Consider the following 17,116-nt stretch of genomic DNA (forward strand, 5'->3'; position numbering starts at 1 on the left):
TATAATCTGAGGCATTGTTGAGTAACAAAAGAGAGTTATTTAAGGTATACAGAAAGTGAAAGTACACAATATATTGTAGAATAAAGAGCTTTATGAATTCTGAAAAGAAACAAACTGGGTTCAGATATTAATTATTTACAATGCTTGTGCAATTTATAGTTCTTTTTTTAATGTTTATTTATTTTTGAGAGAGCACATGCAGGGGAAGGGCAGAGAGAGAGGGGGACAGAGGATCCAAAGTGGGCTCTGCCCTGACACCAGCAAGCCCAATGTGGGAGTCGAATTCACAAACCACGAGATCATGACTTGAGCCAAAGTCAGATGCTCAACCAACTGAACCACCCAGGTGCCCCTACAATGCTTGTGAAATTTAGTAAGTTGTTTCAGTTCAGTGATCTTCAGGTTGTTTATTTGTGAAAGGCTTAATGGCAATACTTGGAATATTGGAGATACTCAGTAAATGACATCCCTTCTAATTCTTAAAAATACACAAGCATTTTAGCAGCACTTGGGTGGCTCAGTCAGCTGAACTTCCAACTCTTGGTTTTGGCTCAGGTCGTGATCTCATGGTTCGTGGGATTGGGTCCTGCATTGGGCTCCATGCTGACAGTGTGGAGCCTGCTTGGGATTCTGCCTCTCCCTCTTTTCTCTGTGCCCCTCTACCACTTGTGCAAACATGTTCTCTTTCTCTCAAAATAAATAAAAATAAACTTCAAAAAAATTAAATGAGCATTTTAATTACACAGGGAAAAATTCAAAATTGGTGCTAATGTCCTGATTTTCAAATGTAGAAAATGTTTTTAAAAAGTAATCTGAAGAGCAGTTTTCTGTGTTTTACTTTTTGTCTTCACGCACCAGGCAAAAATCTTTCTTGTCCCTTTCACATGAAACAGAGTAAGGTCATGTCTAACATTTTCATTCACAAAGAAAAGTCCATTTGCTTTAATTTCTTGCTAGGGTTAAGAGGTAATGGAAAGTTATCTTTATAATTAATCTGGTTTTTAAACTAAGGCACTTGTGGCTCTCTAAACTTTTAAAATTATATACTATAGTATTCCATAAGGTATTTTTTTCTAAATCTATTGTGTATCATTAGCAAATAGTTTTTTCTTTAATATTGATGGTAATGACTATTTCGCATTAAATATAGAATTAAAGTCCTCTATGAATTGAACAGATCATACATTAATGTATTTATTTTACTTTGTAAGTAGAAGGCTGATATTTAAAAAGTAGAAGTTTACTGTCATATTTAAAACGTTGGCTCTACCAAGTATTGAACAATAGAAAAAGACATAACTGATATATGTTTCTACATATAGAAAAAGACATAAATGGAAACTTGTTTTTAACTAAAGATATACTTTTTAATAGGTAAAGAAATACCCAAGAAATTTCTCATAGATTGGAGAGGGGTATTATTTCCTTGTGAAGGTCATGAAAACTATAAACCTGAAAATGAAATGAAAATAAAAAGTAAATAAAATATAATTTAAAAGTAACAAATCATTGAAGACAGGTGTAAGATAATTTATGAGTCTACCTTGTCAAAGTGTATACAGTTTTTGATAATGAAAGGTTTCATCAAGCCTAACAAATGACTTTTAGAGAACAGGCATATATATCAGCAGCACATTCTTTTACCATATAAATGTTTGAAAACTTCCAAAGGATGGAAATGTGAGAGGTTCTGGGCTAGCATTTTCACATTCTTTGTGGAGTCTGGAAATTCAGGTTATTAACTTTTAGAGCATACTGTGTAAACATATTTGGAATTTCATAACATGATTATATGCCTTCAATATGTCTTACAGCATTTATGCCAAGAGAAAGCCTCTTTCTTAAGTAAGGAAATTTATACTTACTCTCAGATGCTAGTAATGCATTTCGTTTGGAAAAGTAGATCTCAAATATGTGCTTTACATGTATGAGTCAAAGGGTAGTGATTTATACATGTAACTTCTTCAGAGCCCTGCTTTACAACCCATATTTCTTCCCCTCTCTGCTACCCACTTCCCTGATTTCCAGTAGAAGAAACCATTAATAACATATATTTATTTAGCCATAGCATATAAATTTCTCTGTTTATCTTCATGTTACTTTAAAAACTGGCTATCTCTTTTTGGGACTATCACATATGCTGTTTTTAACTTCTTTTCCATTGGTAAAATGCTAAGTAAAGCAAATTATAAGACTGTGGTCCACACTATCCTCCCATAGGCCCCAGCCTAGTCCAGTCCTGCTCCATATTAAATTATTAGCTTCACTTCTTATTTTGACAGGACTCCAGAACCACCCTTAACTAATTTTAATAGGTTAGGTGAACATCACTTTATTACTTCTTTTACTTTACAAAAAAAATTTTTCAGTTTTCTGATTTACATCATAATTTGTCATTTTCATCACTTGTCAACTCACATTGCCCAAATGTTAATGATTTTTCCTCAAAGCCTACAAACCACCTGCACCAGGATCTTCTAAAGTACTGTTTAATTTGCAGTTTGGAAGGCCTCATACAGATCTACTAAATCAGTATTTCTGGAATGCTACTCAAGAATTAGCATTTTTATAAGCACCACAGGTGATAATTAAAGTTTAAGAACCACTGCTTTTGACCCTCATTTCTTTTAAATTTCTTACACATAGTTTTGTTTCTACTTGAAATATTCACTTATCATACCTACACACTTTACTGTTCATAATAGGACTATCTTTCAACCCCCCTGCCCCACCCGAGGCAGGATCAAGGTAGATTGATGATACCTGATTCAGGTTCAGTACAGTAGCATTCCTGGGTTACTAATATACCATATTCCCTTTCTTCTTTATGAGTTCTGGAACTGCACAGCAACATCATAGGTATCTTCCCTGAGCTATAAATTCAGTTTTCCCCCATCGAGAACTTCCTCAGTTACTCTGCTTCATCTTTTTTTCTGCTTCTTTGCAGCAATTGATACTATTGGTAATTTCCTCCTTTTTTGCAGACTCCTTCCTTGCCTTTCAGTGAACTTATTTTCTCTGGGTTTTCTCCCTTCTTAGCAGACCATATCTTTTGGGTTTTTTGATAGGCTTCTTTTCACTGTCTTTTCTTACTTTGCAGGTGACAGCATCCATACCCAAAGCTAAGTACCACACCCAATTTTGCTACAGGAAAACATGGCATTTAGGATTTAATGATCTATCTACTTTTAATGAGTTGATGTTCATCAAGGGAGACTTTCTGACTTTTAAAATATTATCCTTTGAGGGGTATCTGGGTGGCTCAGTAGGTTAAGCATCCAACTTGATTTCAATTCAGGTCATATTTCACCTGTCTCCCTTCCCCCATCAAAAAAAAAAATAAACATTTTAAAGAATAAAAATAATATCCTTTGTATAATAATTAAAGACATAATGTGATAAATTCACCAATAACTTTTAGTTTTCTGTTGCCACTATCTAGTGGTCTCCTGAGGAAAAGCTAAAAAAATCTTACAGTAGCAACTTCTAACAGGAAGAATGAACAAGTGAGTTTTGGGTGGGTATATAAAATGGTGTAATGACTTTGAATGCAGGAAAAGTTCTGATGATCTAATGAACAGCATGGTAATCAGAGTTAAGAATACTGTATTATACACTTTGAAGTTACTAAAAAAGTAGATTTAAGCATTCTCACCACAAAAAAAAAAAGATGGTAATTATTTGATGTGATGGAGGTGTTAACTAACACAGTAGTAGTAATCATTTTGCAATATATGTATATCAAGTCAATACACTGCACACCTTAAACTTACACAATGTTACATGTCAGTTTTATCTCAATAAAGTCAGGGAAAAAATTTAAAAAATTACTGTAAGTTTAGTGTTTAAGTAGCAGAGTACATATCAACTTGATCTCCAAGTGAAATATTGTTCTGGACATACGACTAAATATGCTATAATTGAGTTGTCATACTTTGAGTTTTGTTTAACTTTAACGCCAGAGAGTAATAATTCAAACTAGCAGTTTTTAATGTAATAAAAACAAACATCCTTTATATAAAATCTTTAAAAAATGTATGCTTATCTTTCTTATTTTTTTTTCCTGTGAGTCAGCTTTTCTGGAGAAAATTGGAGTCAGAAAAGAAATTACACATATTATGCATTTTTTAAATTTCTTCTAAATGTAATACATGATCATTGTAGAATATTTGGAAAATTTTAAAAAACAAAGAAAATATTTAAAATTACTTCTATTATAATACCTATAGGCATTACATTTCTGCTCATGTTTCAGTAGTATATCGTACTACAACCTATCCATTAAAAATTGCATTCATATTATACATTTTGTCATATAATGGCAAATTATGCAATTGTGTATGTGACCATTTTCCACATTTTAGATATTTTTCTCTAACCAGACTTTTAAGTTTTTAAGTACTGTGCATTTCCTTGCATAGATATACTGTTGGTTTAATTGCTGGGTCAAAAAATATGAACATTTTAAAAATAAAAGTGTATCATTTTAGAAATAATAATAGCAGTTAATATTCATTGAGGACCTCTTTGTACCTACCATTATTTAAGTACTTAAAATGTATAATCTCATTTAATTCTCACCACAGTCTTTAAGGTAGTTACTGTTTTTATCTCCCTTTCTGTGGGGAAAAAATTAGGATTCAGAGAAGTTAAGGATTATGTATGCAGTGGGTATAACTGTGATTCAAACCCAGATCTGCCTGATTCTGGAGGCTGTGTTTTAGAAACTTCCTTTCATATATGCTGAAGTAGGTATTTTTTATTCCTTGTTGCATGAGATCCTCAAATTGGATTTTGTCCTGAGGCCACTGTAGATTTTCATAGTGTAGAAACTCAGATAATTTTTCTATTATAAATAATCACCACTAGTAATAGGAAAATGAAAAATACCTTTATTAAGTGGGATCTGTTTGGGTCTTTCTAGTGAAAAGGGGAATAAAGCCTAGAGGTAATTCTTAAAACAGATTAATTAAAGATGGTCCTACTGTAAGGTGTAGAAGACAGACCATAACTTCTCAAGGCCCTTCATAATTCAATGAAATGAGTATCTGTGTTAGGGGAGCTACTACTTGATAATATGGATGATATATGTAGACCCAGCAGAATCTAATCTGTTGTGCTTGGAAGGAGGTGAGGGAAAGGGATCTAAAAGTGAATTTTTTATTAGGCACTAAATACTATATTTTTCCTGAGTCAAATATTATATCTTTTTTTTAATTAATTTATTTATTTTATATATTTTTTGGCTGAATTCTTTTTTACTTTTGTAAATTTATATCCAACTTAGTTAACATATAGTATAATAATGATTTCAGGAATAGAATTCAGTGATTCATCACTTACATATAACCAGTGCTCATCCCAAAAGTGTCCTCCTTAATGCCCCTCACCCATTTAGCCCATCCCCCGACCCAACACCCCACCAGCAACCATCAGTTTGTTCTCTGTATTTAAGAGTCTCTTATGATTTGTCTCCCTCTCTGTTTTTATGTTATTTTTGCTTCCCTTTCCTTATATTCATCTGTTTTGTATCATAAATTCCACATGAGTGAAGTCATATATTTGTCTTTCTCTGATGACTCTAGTTCCATCCACATTGTTGCAAATGGCAAGATTTCATTCTTTTTGATTGCCAGTAATATTCCATTGTATATGTATACCACATCTTTATCCATTCGTTGGTCAATAGACATTTGGGCTCTTTCCATACCTTGGCTATTGTCAATAGTGCTGCTATAAACATTGGGGTACATGTGCCCCTTTGAAACAGCACTCCTGTAACCCTTGGATAAATACCTAGTAGTGCAATTGCTGGGTCATAGGATAGTTCTATTTTCAGTCTTTTGAGGAACCGCCATACTATTTTCCAGAGTGGCCGCAGCAGTTTGCATTCTCTACAGCGGTGCAAGAGGTTTCCTCTTTCTCCACATGTTCGCCAACGTCTGTTGTTGCCTGAGTTGTTAATTTTAGCCATTCTGACAGGTGTGAGGTGGTATCTAATGGTGGTTTTCATTTGTATTTTCCTGATGATGAGTGATGTTGAGCATCTTTTCCTTGATGATGTGTGTCTGTTAGCCATCAGGATGACTTCTTTGGAAAAATGTCTATTCATGTCTTCTGTCCCTTTCTTCACTGGATTATTTGTTTTTTGGGTGTTGAGTTTGATAAGTTCTTTATAGTTTTGGACTAACCCTTAATCTGATGTCATTTGCAAATATTTTCTCCGATTCTGTCAGTTGCGTTTTAGTTTTGCTGATTGTTTCCTTCACTGTGCAGAAGCTTTTTATCTTAATGAAGTCCCAATAGTTCATTTTTGCTTATGTTTCCCTTGCCTCTGGAGACACATCAAGTAAGAAGATGTTGTGGCCAAGGTCACAGGGTTTGTTGCCTGTTTTCTCCTCTAGGATTTTGTTAGCTTCCTGTCTTACATTTAGGTCTTTCATCCATTTTGAGTTTATTTTTGTGTATGATGTAAGAGAGTGGTCCAGATTCACTCATCTGAATGTTGCTGTCCAGTTTTCCCAACACCATTTGATGAAGAGACTGTCTTTTTTCCATTGGATATTCTTTCCTGCTTTGTCGAAAATGAGTTGGCTATATACCTGTGGGTCCATTTCTGGGTTCTCTATTCTATTCCATTGATCTATGTGTCTGTTCTTATACCAGTTCCATACTGTCTTGATGATTACAGCTCTGTAATATGGGCTAAAGTCTGGGATTGTGATGCCTCCAGCTTTGGTTTTCTATTTCAGGATTGCTTTGTCAGTTTGAGGTTTTTTGTCATTTTATATAGATTTTAGGATTGTTTGTTCTAGCTCTGTGAAGAATGCTGGTGTTATTTGGATTGCATTGAATGTGTAGATTGCTTTAGGTAGTATAGACATTTTAACAGTATTTGTTCTCCAATCCGTGAGCATGGAATGTTTTTCCATTTTTTTATGTCTTCATTTTCTTTCATAAGCTTTCTATAGTTTTCATTCAGTGTATAGATTTTTCACCTCTTTGGCTAGGTTTATTCCTAGTTATTTTATGATTTTTGGTGCAATTGTAAATGGGAGCGATTCCTTGATTTCTCTTTCTGCTGCTTCATTATTGGTGTATAGAAATGCAGCTGATTTCTGTATATTGATTTTATATCCTGTGACTTTGCTGAATTCATGGATCAGTTCTAGGAGTTGTTTTCTGGAGTCTTTTGGGTTTTCCACATAGATAATCATGTCTTCTACAAAGTGTGAGTTTGACTTCCTCCTTGCTGATTTGGATGCCTTTTATTTCTTTGTGTTGTTTGTCTGAATGCTGAGGCTGGGACTTCCAGTACTATGTTGAATAACAGTGATGATAGTGGACATCCCTGTCGTGTTCTTGACCTTAGGGGGAAACCTCTCAGTTTTTCCCTGTTGAGGATATTAGTGGTGGATCTTTCATAAATGGCTTTTATAATCTTGAGGTATAATCCTTCTATCCCTACTTTCTTGAGGGTTTTTATCAAGAAAGGATGTTGTATTTTGTCAAATGCTTTTTCTGCATCAAATATTATATCTTAATGTTTATCATGAATTGTGAAATTTGAAAATCTGTACTGTGAAAAGAAACTAAAACCAGCCACGTTTAGTTTCTTTGCGAAGATAGTCTAAGAATATTCTGATTTGTTCAGTGTCAGCCACTTTGTGTACAAATTGAAAGATTTTGTATATATATTTTTTAATATCAGCATTCTTTTACAGAAAAAACTCTTATTCAAAAAGAATACCTGTAAGTGGATCAGATCCTAATTATAATATGATTTAGATTCATTTGGGTTAATTCTTTTGCTATTTTTTTTGTTTTTCATCCAGAGAATAGAAAATTGTTACCTAACCTATAATTGAAGTTAAAAAATGTCCCCCTCCTCAGATAAAGATATCCCCCTCAGATAAAGATCCATATGTGTAACTATGTTGTTCTACCATTTTCTACCTGTGACCTCCCATAGCCCTCTTGGTTCTGAAGTGATTTCAGTTCTACAAGTTTTTTTAGCTTTAATATATTGTTCTCTTTTTTTCCTCTGAACTATATTCATATGCTAAATTTAAACTCTGGTCACCTAAGATGCAATCTATTTTAATGTTTTCTCTGAAGGTTTCTTAAAGGTTTATGTTGTAGTGTTATATCTTCATTGAAGTTAAGATGGTTTTTTGTTAAATGTACCTTCAATAATGGCTACAAATGATTATCTGGTTCACTGGCTTGAAAACTCTTTAAAGTATGCATATAGAGGTTACAATTTTTAAGAATCACTTTGAAAAGTTCAGGCTGCATCAGTTCATTTTTATTAGTTCACTTTTGTGTTCCTGAGGGACTAGACTATTTTCTCAACTTTCAAAGACTATGCATTATAGTATTGTGTGAATTCTATTTCTAGAATCAGATTTCTAGATTTAGATGACCAGATACCTGTGAATCAGTTTCCAAAGCACAGATAGGTAACTTAAAGCAATTCATGAATATAAGGTATTTCAGCATTATTTCCTTATGTTAATGTGGCAGTTTCAACAACAATAACAAAATCATTACTTAATAACTCAATTTAAAATTTATTCTAGTATCTACTCATTAAATTTAGTTATCAGTTATTAATTTGTCCCCACTGGAAGTCATTTTAGGATTGTGAATGAAATAGATATTTTCAGAAAACATTCTGCTCTTTTACAAGAAGGCGAAGTGCCCTATGATTTAGACACTTGTCTACCTTTTCTCTCTGACATCTAGTGACAGTGTAGCAGTTTTAACCTGTTTGCAGCATGACTACATTAAGTACCATTTTATTCTCCATTTCTTTTTGAGTGCTCCCAAGTCTACTACTCGAGAATCTAATTTTTGCAGTGAAATAAATTTTATGATTTAGCTGTTCCAAAATCCCCCAATTTTTTCTTTTTTTCCTACTCTTTCTCCCCTCCTCATTTTTCCCTGAGGTGTAATCAATACTCTAAGTGTTCGTGGTCCTTTATCAGTAAAACAAACAAACAAACAAACAAAAAAACCTTCTCTAGGATAGTAATCTTATAGGGTCAAATATGGTTAGTTGCTTTTTAAATTAATATTAGTAGTTTTTACTCACCATAGCAATTTGAGAAAAAAAAATCCTGCAGTCTGAAATTGATACCAGTATTCAAACTAATTTTAAATGAAGAGTGTAAAAGACAATAGAAGTGATCTTATCTGTTTTCCACGTTAAAGGACTATTCAGATTCCTATTTTTAAAATAGTAGTCTTTCATTTTTATTCAGATATAAATAGATTTTGTTCTTGAATTTAACACCAGATACAAACAGAAAGCAACTTAATTCTTTCTTCCTAGTGCCTTTAAACAAGCTCCGCTGAATCTTCTTTTCTCCAGTGACTCCAGGGCATATCTCATGGTGTTTCCAGTCTCCTTAAGGGATTATTTGTGTGTGTGTGTGTGTGTGTGTGTGTGTGTGTGTGTGTGTAAATCTAGTCTAGTTTAATGTCAAGGCTTCATTCTCTCAACCAGTTAAAACTTCTCCTCTCACCAGCTCAGGCCTGCTTCAACCTAGAAAATCTAGAGTTTGATGGGGGCCATTCTGAACTTCGACTCTTTGCTGCTTTCTTTTCTAGGTTTTGGTGATTTCTCATTGTTAGGACTTGCCTACCTGCAGTTCCTTATGTGAGTAAGAGATGGATGCCTTCTCCTGTGTTTCTTACAACTCATTTTCAGAACGGAAGTTCCTTTTGTCTCTTCTTTGCTTGGTATCACCTCATTCCCAATAGGCTGTCCTCTCTAGCTAGATCCCTTTCTAGATAACCAGAGTCTTCTCTCTTTCACATCTCATCATTATTCCTAAGATAAGCACATACACACTCTTGCTCTGTAAGCTCAGAAAGACAGTCATTCCATCTGTGGCCCTGATTTTTTTTTCTGTGCTCCTCTGCCACTACAGCTAGACAGACGCGGATCACCACTCAGTCTCTGTGACCCTCAGAGGGAGAAACGCTCAGAGTACTTTTGTAGGGGGAAACGCTCAGAGTACTTTTCAGAAAATTCCTCTCATAGAGGGACTCCCTTTAAAACATCTCTTCTAAAGAAATCCTTTCTTTCTTATCTCACCTTTACTGTCTTCAGGCTTCTCTAATGAATTGTCAGACCAATTTTTTTTTGTGTGAGGCTTTGAAGTAAATATTTTCTGAAGTATTTTATCAGTGCATATCTTTAAAAAATGAAATTTCAGACCATTTATGATATACAGAGAGAGCAGATTTCACCCAAGCCATGAATCCTTTAATGTAAGTATGTCAAATACCCTGTCACCATGACTCATATCAAGGTTTTTTTTTTTTTTGTTTTTTTTTTTTAGTTTTTGTCACTTCTTCACATACTTTCTACCAGTTCCTCAGCTCTTCAAGGTCCCTAGGCCCTCCTCTTCCTTTTGATTTTATCCCTCTCTTTTTAAAACAATTTTTGAGGGGCATGTGGGTGGTTCAGTTGGTTGAGCATCTGACTTCAGCTCAGGTCATGATCTCACGGTTCATGAGTTAAAGCCCCACATCGGGCTCACTGCTGTCAGTGCAGAGCCCGCTTCAGATCCTCTGTCCCTCCTCTCTATCCCTCCCCAGCTTGCACTCTCTCAAAAATAAAAATATATGTGTATTTAAAAAAATGAAACCTGTTTTTTGGCATTTAATGTATACTTTAGAAAAAAACATTAGAGCCCTCTATTATAATTCCCCAGCTCTCTCTGAATCCATTGTTCTGTTTTGTTTTGGTTTTAAGTTTATTTTGAAAGAGAGAGTGAGTGAGCCAGGAGAGGGACAGAGAGAGAGGGAGAGAAAATGCTTAGCAGGATCTGCAGTGTCAGTGCAGAGCCCAGTACAGAGCTCAAACCCCTGAACTGGAGATCATGACCTGAGCCGAAGTAAGATACTTGACTGAGGCACCCAGGAGCCCCTCTGGATCCATTGTATTGTTTCATCTTAACTGTTTTTTTGTTCTGGCCAGAAATAACTGGAAGAACTTGGGAATCTAGATTCACTACAAATTTATGCCTCCTACATTAAACCACATCTCATTGCTGTCTTTTGTGAGCTCCTTATCAGATTTCTTGTGGCAGCTATTTCAAATCTTTGCCACATATCTCAAGTCTGTTTCATTCCCAGCATCCTCATTTTTTCAAGAGGACTCTATCTCTTAACTTCACTGAGGAAAAGGGCCTGTATTCCCATCTTCTCCCCTCTCAACTTGAGAAATAGTCTTTCATACTTTTCCTAATTCAATTTTCATTACTCTCTACCTCAGTCTCTTATTTCCTGTCTCAGAAGAAAAAAAAAAAATGTTTGTTTTTGTTCTTCCAAAAATCATCCTTCCCTTCAAAATCTGGTTTTCTATTCTCAGTAAGCCATTATACACACTTTTTCCAAATCAGTCTTTTTGAAAGATTATTTTTCACTTGTCCTTCCAGGATAAAAAACTCAAGGAAGGAGTTCTCCATTGTCCATACTGTAGGGCAGACATCAGGGTTTAACCGTGACTTCAAGGCTATCTGTAATCTGCCTCCACACTAATACTACAGATAGCTCTCTTTCAGCTTAAGTCCTAGTTTCTCTACAGTCTTTAGTACCAGACTGATTTCTTTTTCATTTCTTTGCTAGACTATTCATTTGGCATTCAGTAGAGGTTTCTTTGCATTCTTATTCATCTTTTTATGTGGAGGTTCTTTTTATGAGCTAGATTACAAATGCGAATGGGACAGAATATTTCTTTCATACTTTCTTGAAGACTGGGAGTTTCAAAGTTACACATAATTTTTTCTAAGATAAATTAAAATTGTTTCTAGTGGTCCTTCACTGCTAGCTTATTTCCTATTAGTTGTTACTAAAATTATTTTCTAAACTTTTATTTTGTTGAATGACAATGGAAATAGTTCAGATTCTATTTTTTTGCCTTACATGCCCAAGGCTATTTGTTGAAACAACAAACGCTGTCTGAAAATGTAAATTTCTGCCAGCCATGACCCAAATATGTATAAAAGGCCAAGAGAAAAAGACATAAGAAAATATCTGTTCAGCAACTTTAAAATAATATCTTTTCTCAGAATAGTTTCTATCCCTGTCTAGTTCACTCAGCATTTCTGCTAATATCTACAAGTACCTGTTGATTATAGTAAATTTCTTTGAAGTAGAGATACAGTTTTAAATTAAAAAGAAATTGTCTTCTCCAGAACGAAGAACACTGGCATTGTCTAAGAGGGTAAAATTAATCTTAAAAAATAGCTATATTTCATATTTTTTGTACATAAATTGAGAAGAAACAGTCTTATTTATAAAGGTATTTTCTTTCTCATCATAGCCCTACCAATATGTCTGCAAGAGTAACCTTATGTTATTGAATGAAATCTGTATTGTATTCAAAGGTATGCCACATACTGCACTAGGTACTTGACATATACTAAGATAATAAGGCATGAATCTGGCCCTTTGGGTGGATAATACATCATTTGAATGTAATTATGAAAACTAGGTAGCATTTGATAGGAATGTAAGTGAGGATAGGCTAAGTTATGCAACACAAACCCCAAAATCTCAAAATTTTACTGGATTAACACAAGTTGAATTCTCATGCAAAATAACATATCAATACAGATTGGCAGAGTGATGCTGCACATCCTAGTAACTTGGGGACCGAAACTGAAGGCAGTTTTATTTCAACATAGGTAGTCCCTGGTACTGTAGCAGGAAATATGGCAAATTGCAGAATGGCTTTTTAAAATTATGTTTGGAAACTTACACACATATCACTCCAGCTTACATTTCATAAATTACATAGTTAAACCTACCTTTAAGATGCCAGGGAAGTTGGGGGCTCCTAGGTGGGTCAGTTGGTTAAGCATCTGACTCTTGATTTTGGCTCAGGTCATAATCTCATGGTTCATGAGTTCAAGCCCCCTGCATCAGACTCTGTGCTGACAGTGCAGAGCCTGGTTGGGATTCTCCCTCTCTCTGCCCGCCCCCCAAACTTGTTCTTTCTCTTTCTTTCACCCTCCCTCCCTCCCTCTCTCTCTCAAAATAAATAAACTTTTTAAAAAAAGATGGCACCTGGGTGGCTCAGTCGGTAAAGTGTCCAACTGTTGGTTTTGTCTCAGGTCATGATCTTGTGGTTTCATGAGTTCACAGACCCTTTGCTGGCAGCATCTGGAGCTTGCTTGGGATTCTCTCTCTTCCTTTCTTTCTTCCCCACCCCCATTCGCACTGTCTCTCTCTCTAAATAAATAAATAAATTAAAAAAAAAAGAAAAACCAAACCAAAGAAGTATAATGCTGCTATATGCTACCATACTTAAAAGGCCTTTCTGGTATTTGAAGCAACATAGGGGAATCCATGGAGAAAAAAAAAATGTGTGTATAGTTTCTATGGGGGTAACTGCATAAAAGTTTGAAAAGTGTAGTCATAGTTAACTAATGTTTAAAAAAAACCTTTTTTAATAAAAATTTGAGCAGGGGCAGTTTTAAGCTTACAGGAACTGAGTGGCAAGTATAGAGAGTTTCCATATGCCCCCTCATTCTTGTTCTCATATTAACATCTTGCATTACTGCGGTACATTTTGTTACAATTAATGAGGCACTATTTGAAGTCCACAATTTTATATTAGGATTCACTGTATTGTATATTTCATAGGTTTTGAAAAATTTATGATAACATATATCCACCTGTACAGGATCATTCAGAATAGACTGTCCAAAACAATCTCTTGTGCTCCACCTATTTACCCCTCCATCCCTTCCCTCAAACCTCTGGCAACCACAGATCTTTTTCCTGTTTCCATAGTTTTGCCTGTTCCACATGTCATATAGTTGGAATCATATAACATATATGAGAAGAGCATAGCTGGAGTACTGAAACTCTGTGACTTCAAGACTTATTCTAAAGCAACAGTAATAAAGATAATGTGGTATATTTTTTTTTAAAAAGACAATGTAATATTAGCAAAAGAGCAGACATATAGATCTGTGCAACACAATCGACAGTCCAGAAATAGACCCTTATATATATGGCAGAGACAGAGGGAGACAGAGGATCCAAAGCAAGCTCTGTGCTGACAGCAGAGAGCCTGATGCAGGGCTCAAACCCACAAACTGTGAGATCATGCCCTGAGCCAAAGGCAGATGCTTAACTGACTGAGCCACCCAGGCGCCCCTATAAGTCTCTTTTTTAAATAAACTTTGTCAAAAGAATAAAAGTCTTCTTGCATATATATGTGTGTTCTAAGCATACTTACACATAATATCCTTTTATCTTTGCAGGCACTGGAACCCACCTCTTTCTTTACTTGACATACCCTCATAAGGCCTATAAACTTGGTTTTATTCCTTCTGTCATCAGTGCCCCTCATTACTTCTTCTGGTACAATATTTCCTGAGAAAGTAGTCTCTTCAATGTTCTCAGGGTTCCTATAATCTTAGTCAAATAGTCTCCTTCAGGAATACACTCAAAATCATACAATCTAGGTAACTGGGTAAACTTCCGTGAATGACTTAATCTCTGCCTCATTTCTTCATTTTAAAATGGAGACCATAATAAATTATACTCACTCATTGGAGCTTTGGTGTGGGGCTATTTTATCTGTGTTTTAGAGTTTGGTTATAGTGTCGATGAGCCTGACCAGTATCTAATTCACTTTTCCATTCAGTTGAATGTTCACAAGAAAAAGAAATGAAATGGTTTTAATAAGATAAAGATGAAAGGGCGCCTGGGTGGGTCAGTTGGTTGAGCATTGACTCTTGACTTTGGCTGGGGTCATGATCTCATGATCATGGGATCAAGCCCCCTTTCCAGCTCTGTGTTGAGCATGGATTCTGCTTGGGATTCTCTCTGCCTCTCCTACCACTCTCCCTGCCTTAAAAAAAAAAAAAAAGATGAACTGTATATGTATTTTATGTCTATTACTTACAAAACACTGAGAACACGTCCATTGTTTTCACTTTTTTCATTTGAGGATCATCTAAAATTATTTTAATAGAACTATATTTTTTTAAATACTCCTTAAAAATTTAATTTTAAGCAAGGGTTAATTTTTTTGTGTATTTTTCATGGTAAAGAAATGGCTTTTTTTTTTTTTTTTCCATTGCAACTCCAACTTTGTTAAGGAGCAGTTGCCTGCACTGCTAATGTCAAATGTAACTTTAGCTTTCAATTCATTGCTGTGGTTGTGTTTCCAGAGCCTGCTGTAAGAGATAAACCCATTGCAAATGAAGACAGCATTCATTTCCTTCCACCTCAGGCCACACAGAATTGATTGAGGTAATAAAATGACAGCACCTTGTAATATACTGAAGGCTCTTTAATTCGAAAACCAGTTCAAACCTGATTCAGAGCTTGTTTAAAGCTAATTTATAGCTTGCATAATTTTTAGCTGGCCGACCAAGGTAAAGGATGATATATGAAAACTGATAAAGAATTAACTTATGATACATTCAGACTTGTCTTATTACAGTCAACTGGAATTAAAAAACAGAGGTGGGAGGGGAATGGCAGAAATAATTGGTAAGCTTTGCTTCACATAGGTTAGCATTGTTGACAACAGTTTAAATTTTTCATCATCTCATTTCAGACCTAAATTCTTGTCCTGTCTTTGTAAAATCAGTTCTATTTGCATTTCTTGTATTTTAAAGTCCTTCATTTTTCATCACATATGTATTAAGGTTGGCGAGGCTGGGTGCAGTTAGCAGCTGCTCTGACTTCCACCGTGCCAAATCATGCCACGTTGGCAGTGCTGCTGCTGAATAGTTGTGTCTGTTAGCATTTAATTCAGTCTTTTTCAAGATGCAAGGGGAAAGGAGTTAGAACTCTTCAGTTTTATTTGGGCTGAAAAAATCAGTAGGCTTTTTGCCTTTGTGGGCTGTTTTTATCTATTGGAGTGTATTTATCCTTTTTGACCCACAAATAACATAACTACCATAGTATTCTATACTCTGAATGAAACCAAATTTTCAGAAATTTCAAGTCAGCATTCATGAATAAAAAATGGATTACATTTTCCTTTTTTATATTGAAATCCTTTACATAGTTATTGATGTGGTTTGAAGTGTTGAGGTTCAGAGCCCACAGCCAAGAAAGAATTGAGATGTCTTCCGTGTGAAAAGGCGGTTTTATTAAAGCACCAGGACAGGACCAGTGGCAGAAAGAGCTGCCCTGGGATTGTGAGGAGTGACTGATTATATACTTGGGTGTTGGGGGAGGTGAAGGTAAGGGACATTTCCGAAATGACTTTCATACGCTAAAGAAGAGTCTCAGAACCTTGGAGGCCCAGCTACTGTCACGCTAAAGTTGTTTTTGCCTCTAGTAAAGCATTAACATTAAGACAGTTGCAAGTTCCTGGAGGAGTGTTACACTCTGCCGGCCTCAAGTATTTGTCAGTGGGCTGCACGTTATATCAAAACTTAATTTTATCTACATTTCTCTGCCTTTGTTCCCCACATCAGTTACAGCTTTTTTGTGTTTAAAAAAAAAAAAGACAGTGGAGGATGGGCATATTTTTTGCCATACGCTATTATTATAGGATCCTAGAAAATGTTGAAACTGAGAAGGGCATTTACCATCCTTAACCCTGTGTATCAACTTAGTCCATTGCAAATGTTTTGGATATCTCAGCTAAAAATATCAATAAACATATATAAACATAATTTACATATATGAGACCTTATTTTCATATTCTGTAATTTTTTTTTTTAATGTTTGTTTATTTTGAGAGAAAGAGATCGTGAGTAGCAGCACACAGGGAATGGGCAGAGAGAGGCAGACAGAAAATCCCAAGCAGGTTCTGTACTAACAGCACAGAGTCCAGCGCAGGGCTGGATCGCACGGAACCACGAGATCAGGACCTTAGCTGAAGTTGTAAGCTCAACTAACTAAGCTACTCAGGCGCCCCTGTAATTTCTCCAGTGCAATTTGTCTAGCTATTTTGTGAGGTATTAAGACAAAAAAGATTGTGGTTAATCTAATTATGCCCATAGTAAGCATGGCCATAATTATTTAATTACTCTTTTGAAAATTACAAAGAGGTACATGCTTATTACGGAATAATATATAAATATGAAAATAGAAACCAGTTAGGGAATAGCCATTGCTA

General features: G+C 35.2%; 1 protein-coding gene and 1 long non-coding RNA gene across 5 annotated transcripts in view; one reads left to right on the forward strand and one right to left on the reverse strand.

The window, feature by feature from the left end:
• PHF14 (PHD finger protein 14) overlaps positions 1 to 17,116 on the forward strand; it is a 209,207-nt gene that overhangs the window by 158,474 nt on the left and 33,617 nt on the right. The window contains exon 18 of one of the 4 annotated variants that reach the window (XM_007076664.3): positions 15,207 to 15,285. The exons of 1 other annotated variant lie outside the window; for it this stretch is intronic. In XM_007076664.3, coding sequence (XP_007076726.2) covers positions 15,207 to 15,218 — 12 coding nt within the window. In that variant the 3' untranslated portion in view covers positions 15,219 to 15,285. Of the gene's footprint in view, positions 1 to 9,615; positions 9,921 to 14,291; positions 14,610 to 15,206; positions 15,286 to 17,116 lie in introns of those variants that run through there. 2 more of the 4 variants (XM_015535083.2, XM_007076663.3) reach the window with 2 other exon arrangements.
• LOC122233706 overlaps positions 1 to 17,116 on the reverse strand; it is a 37,361-nt gene that overhangs the window by 10,534 nt on the left and 9,711 nt on the right. The window lies entirely within an intron of this gene.

The sequence above is a fragment of the Panthera tigris genome, chromosome A2 (genome assembly GCF_018350195.1).
Source record: "Panthera tigris isolate Pti1 chromosome A2, P.tigris_Pti1_mat1.1, whole genome shotgun sequence".
NCBI classification, from domain to species: domain Eukaryota; kingdom Metazoa; phylum Chordata; class Mammalia; order Carnivora; family Felidae; genus Panthera; species Panthera tigris.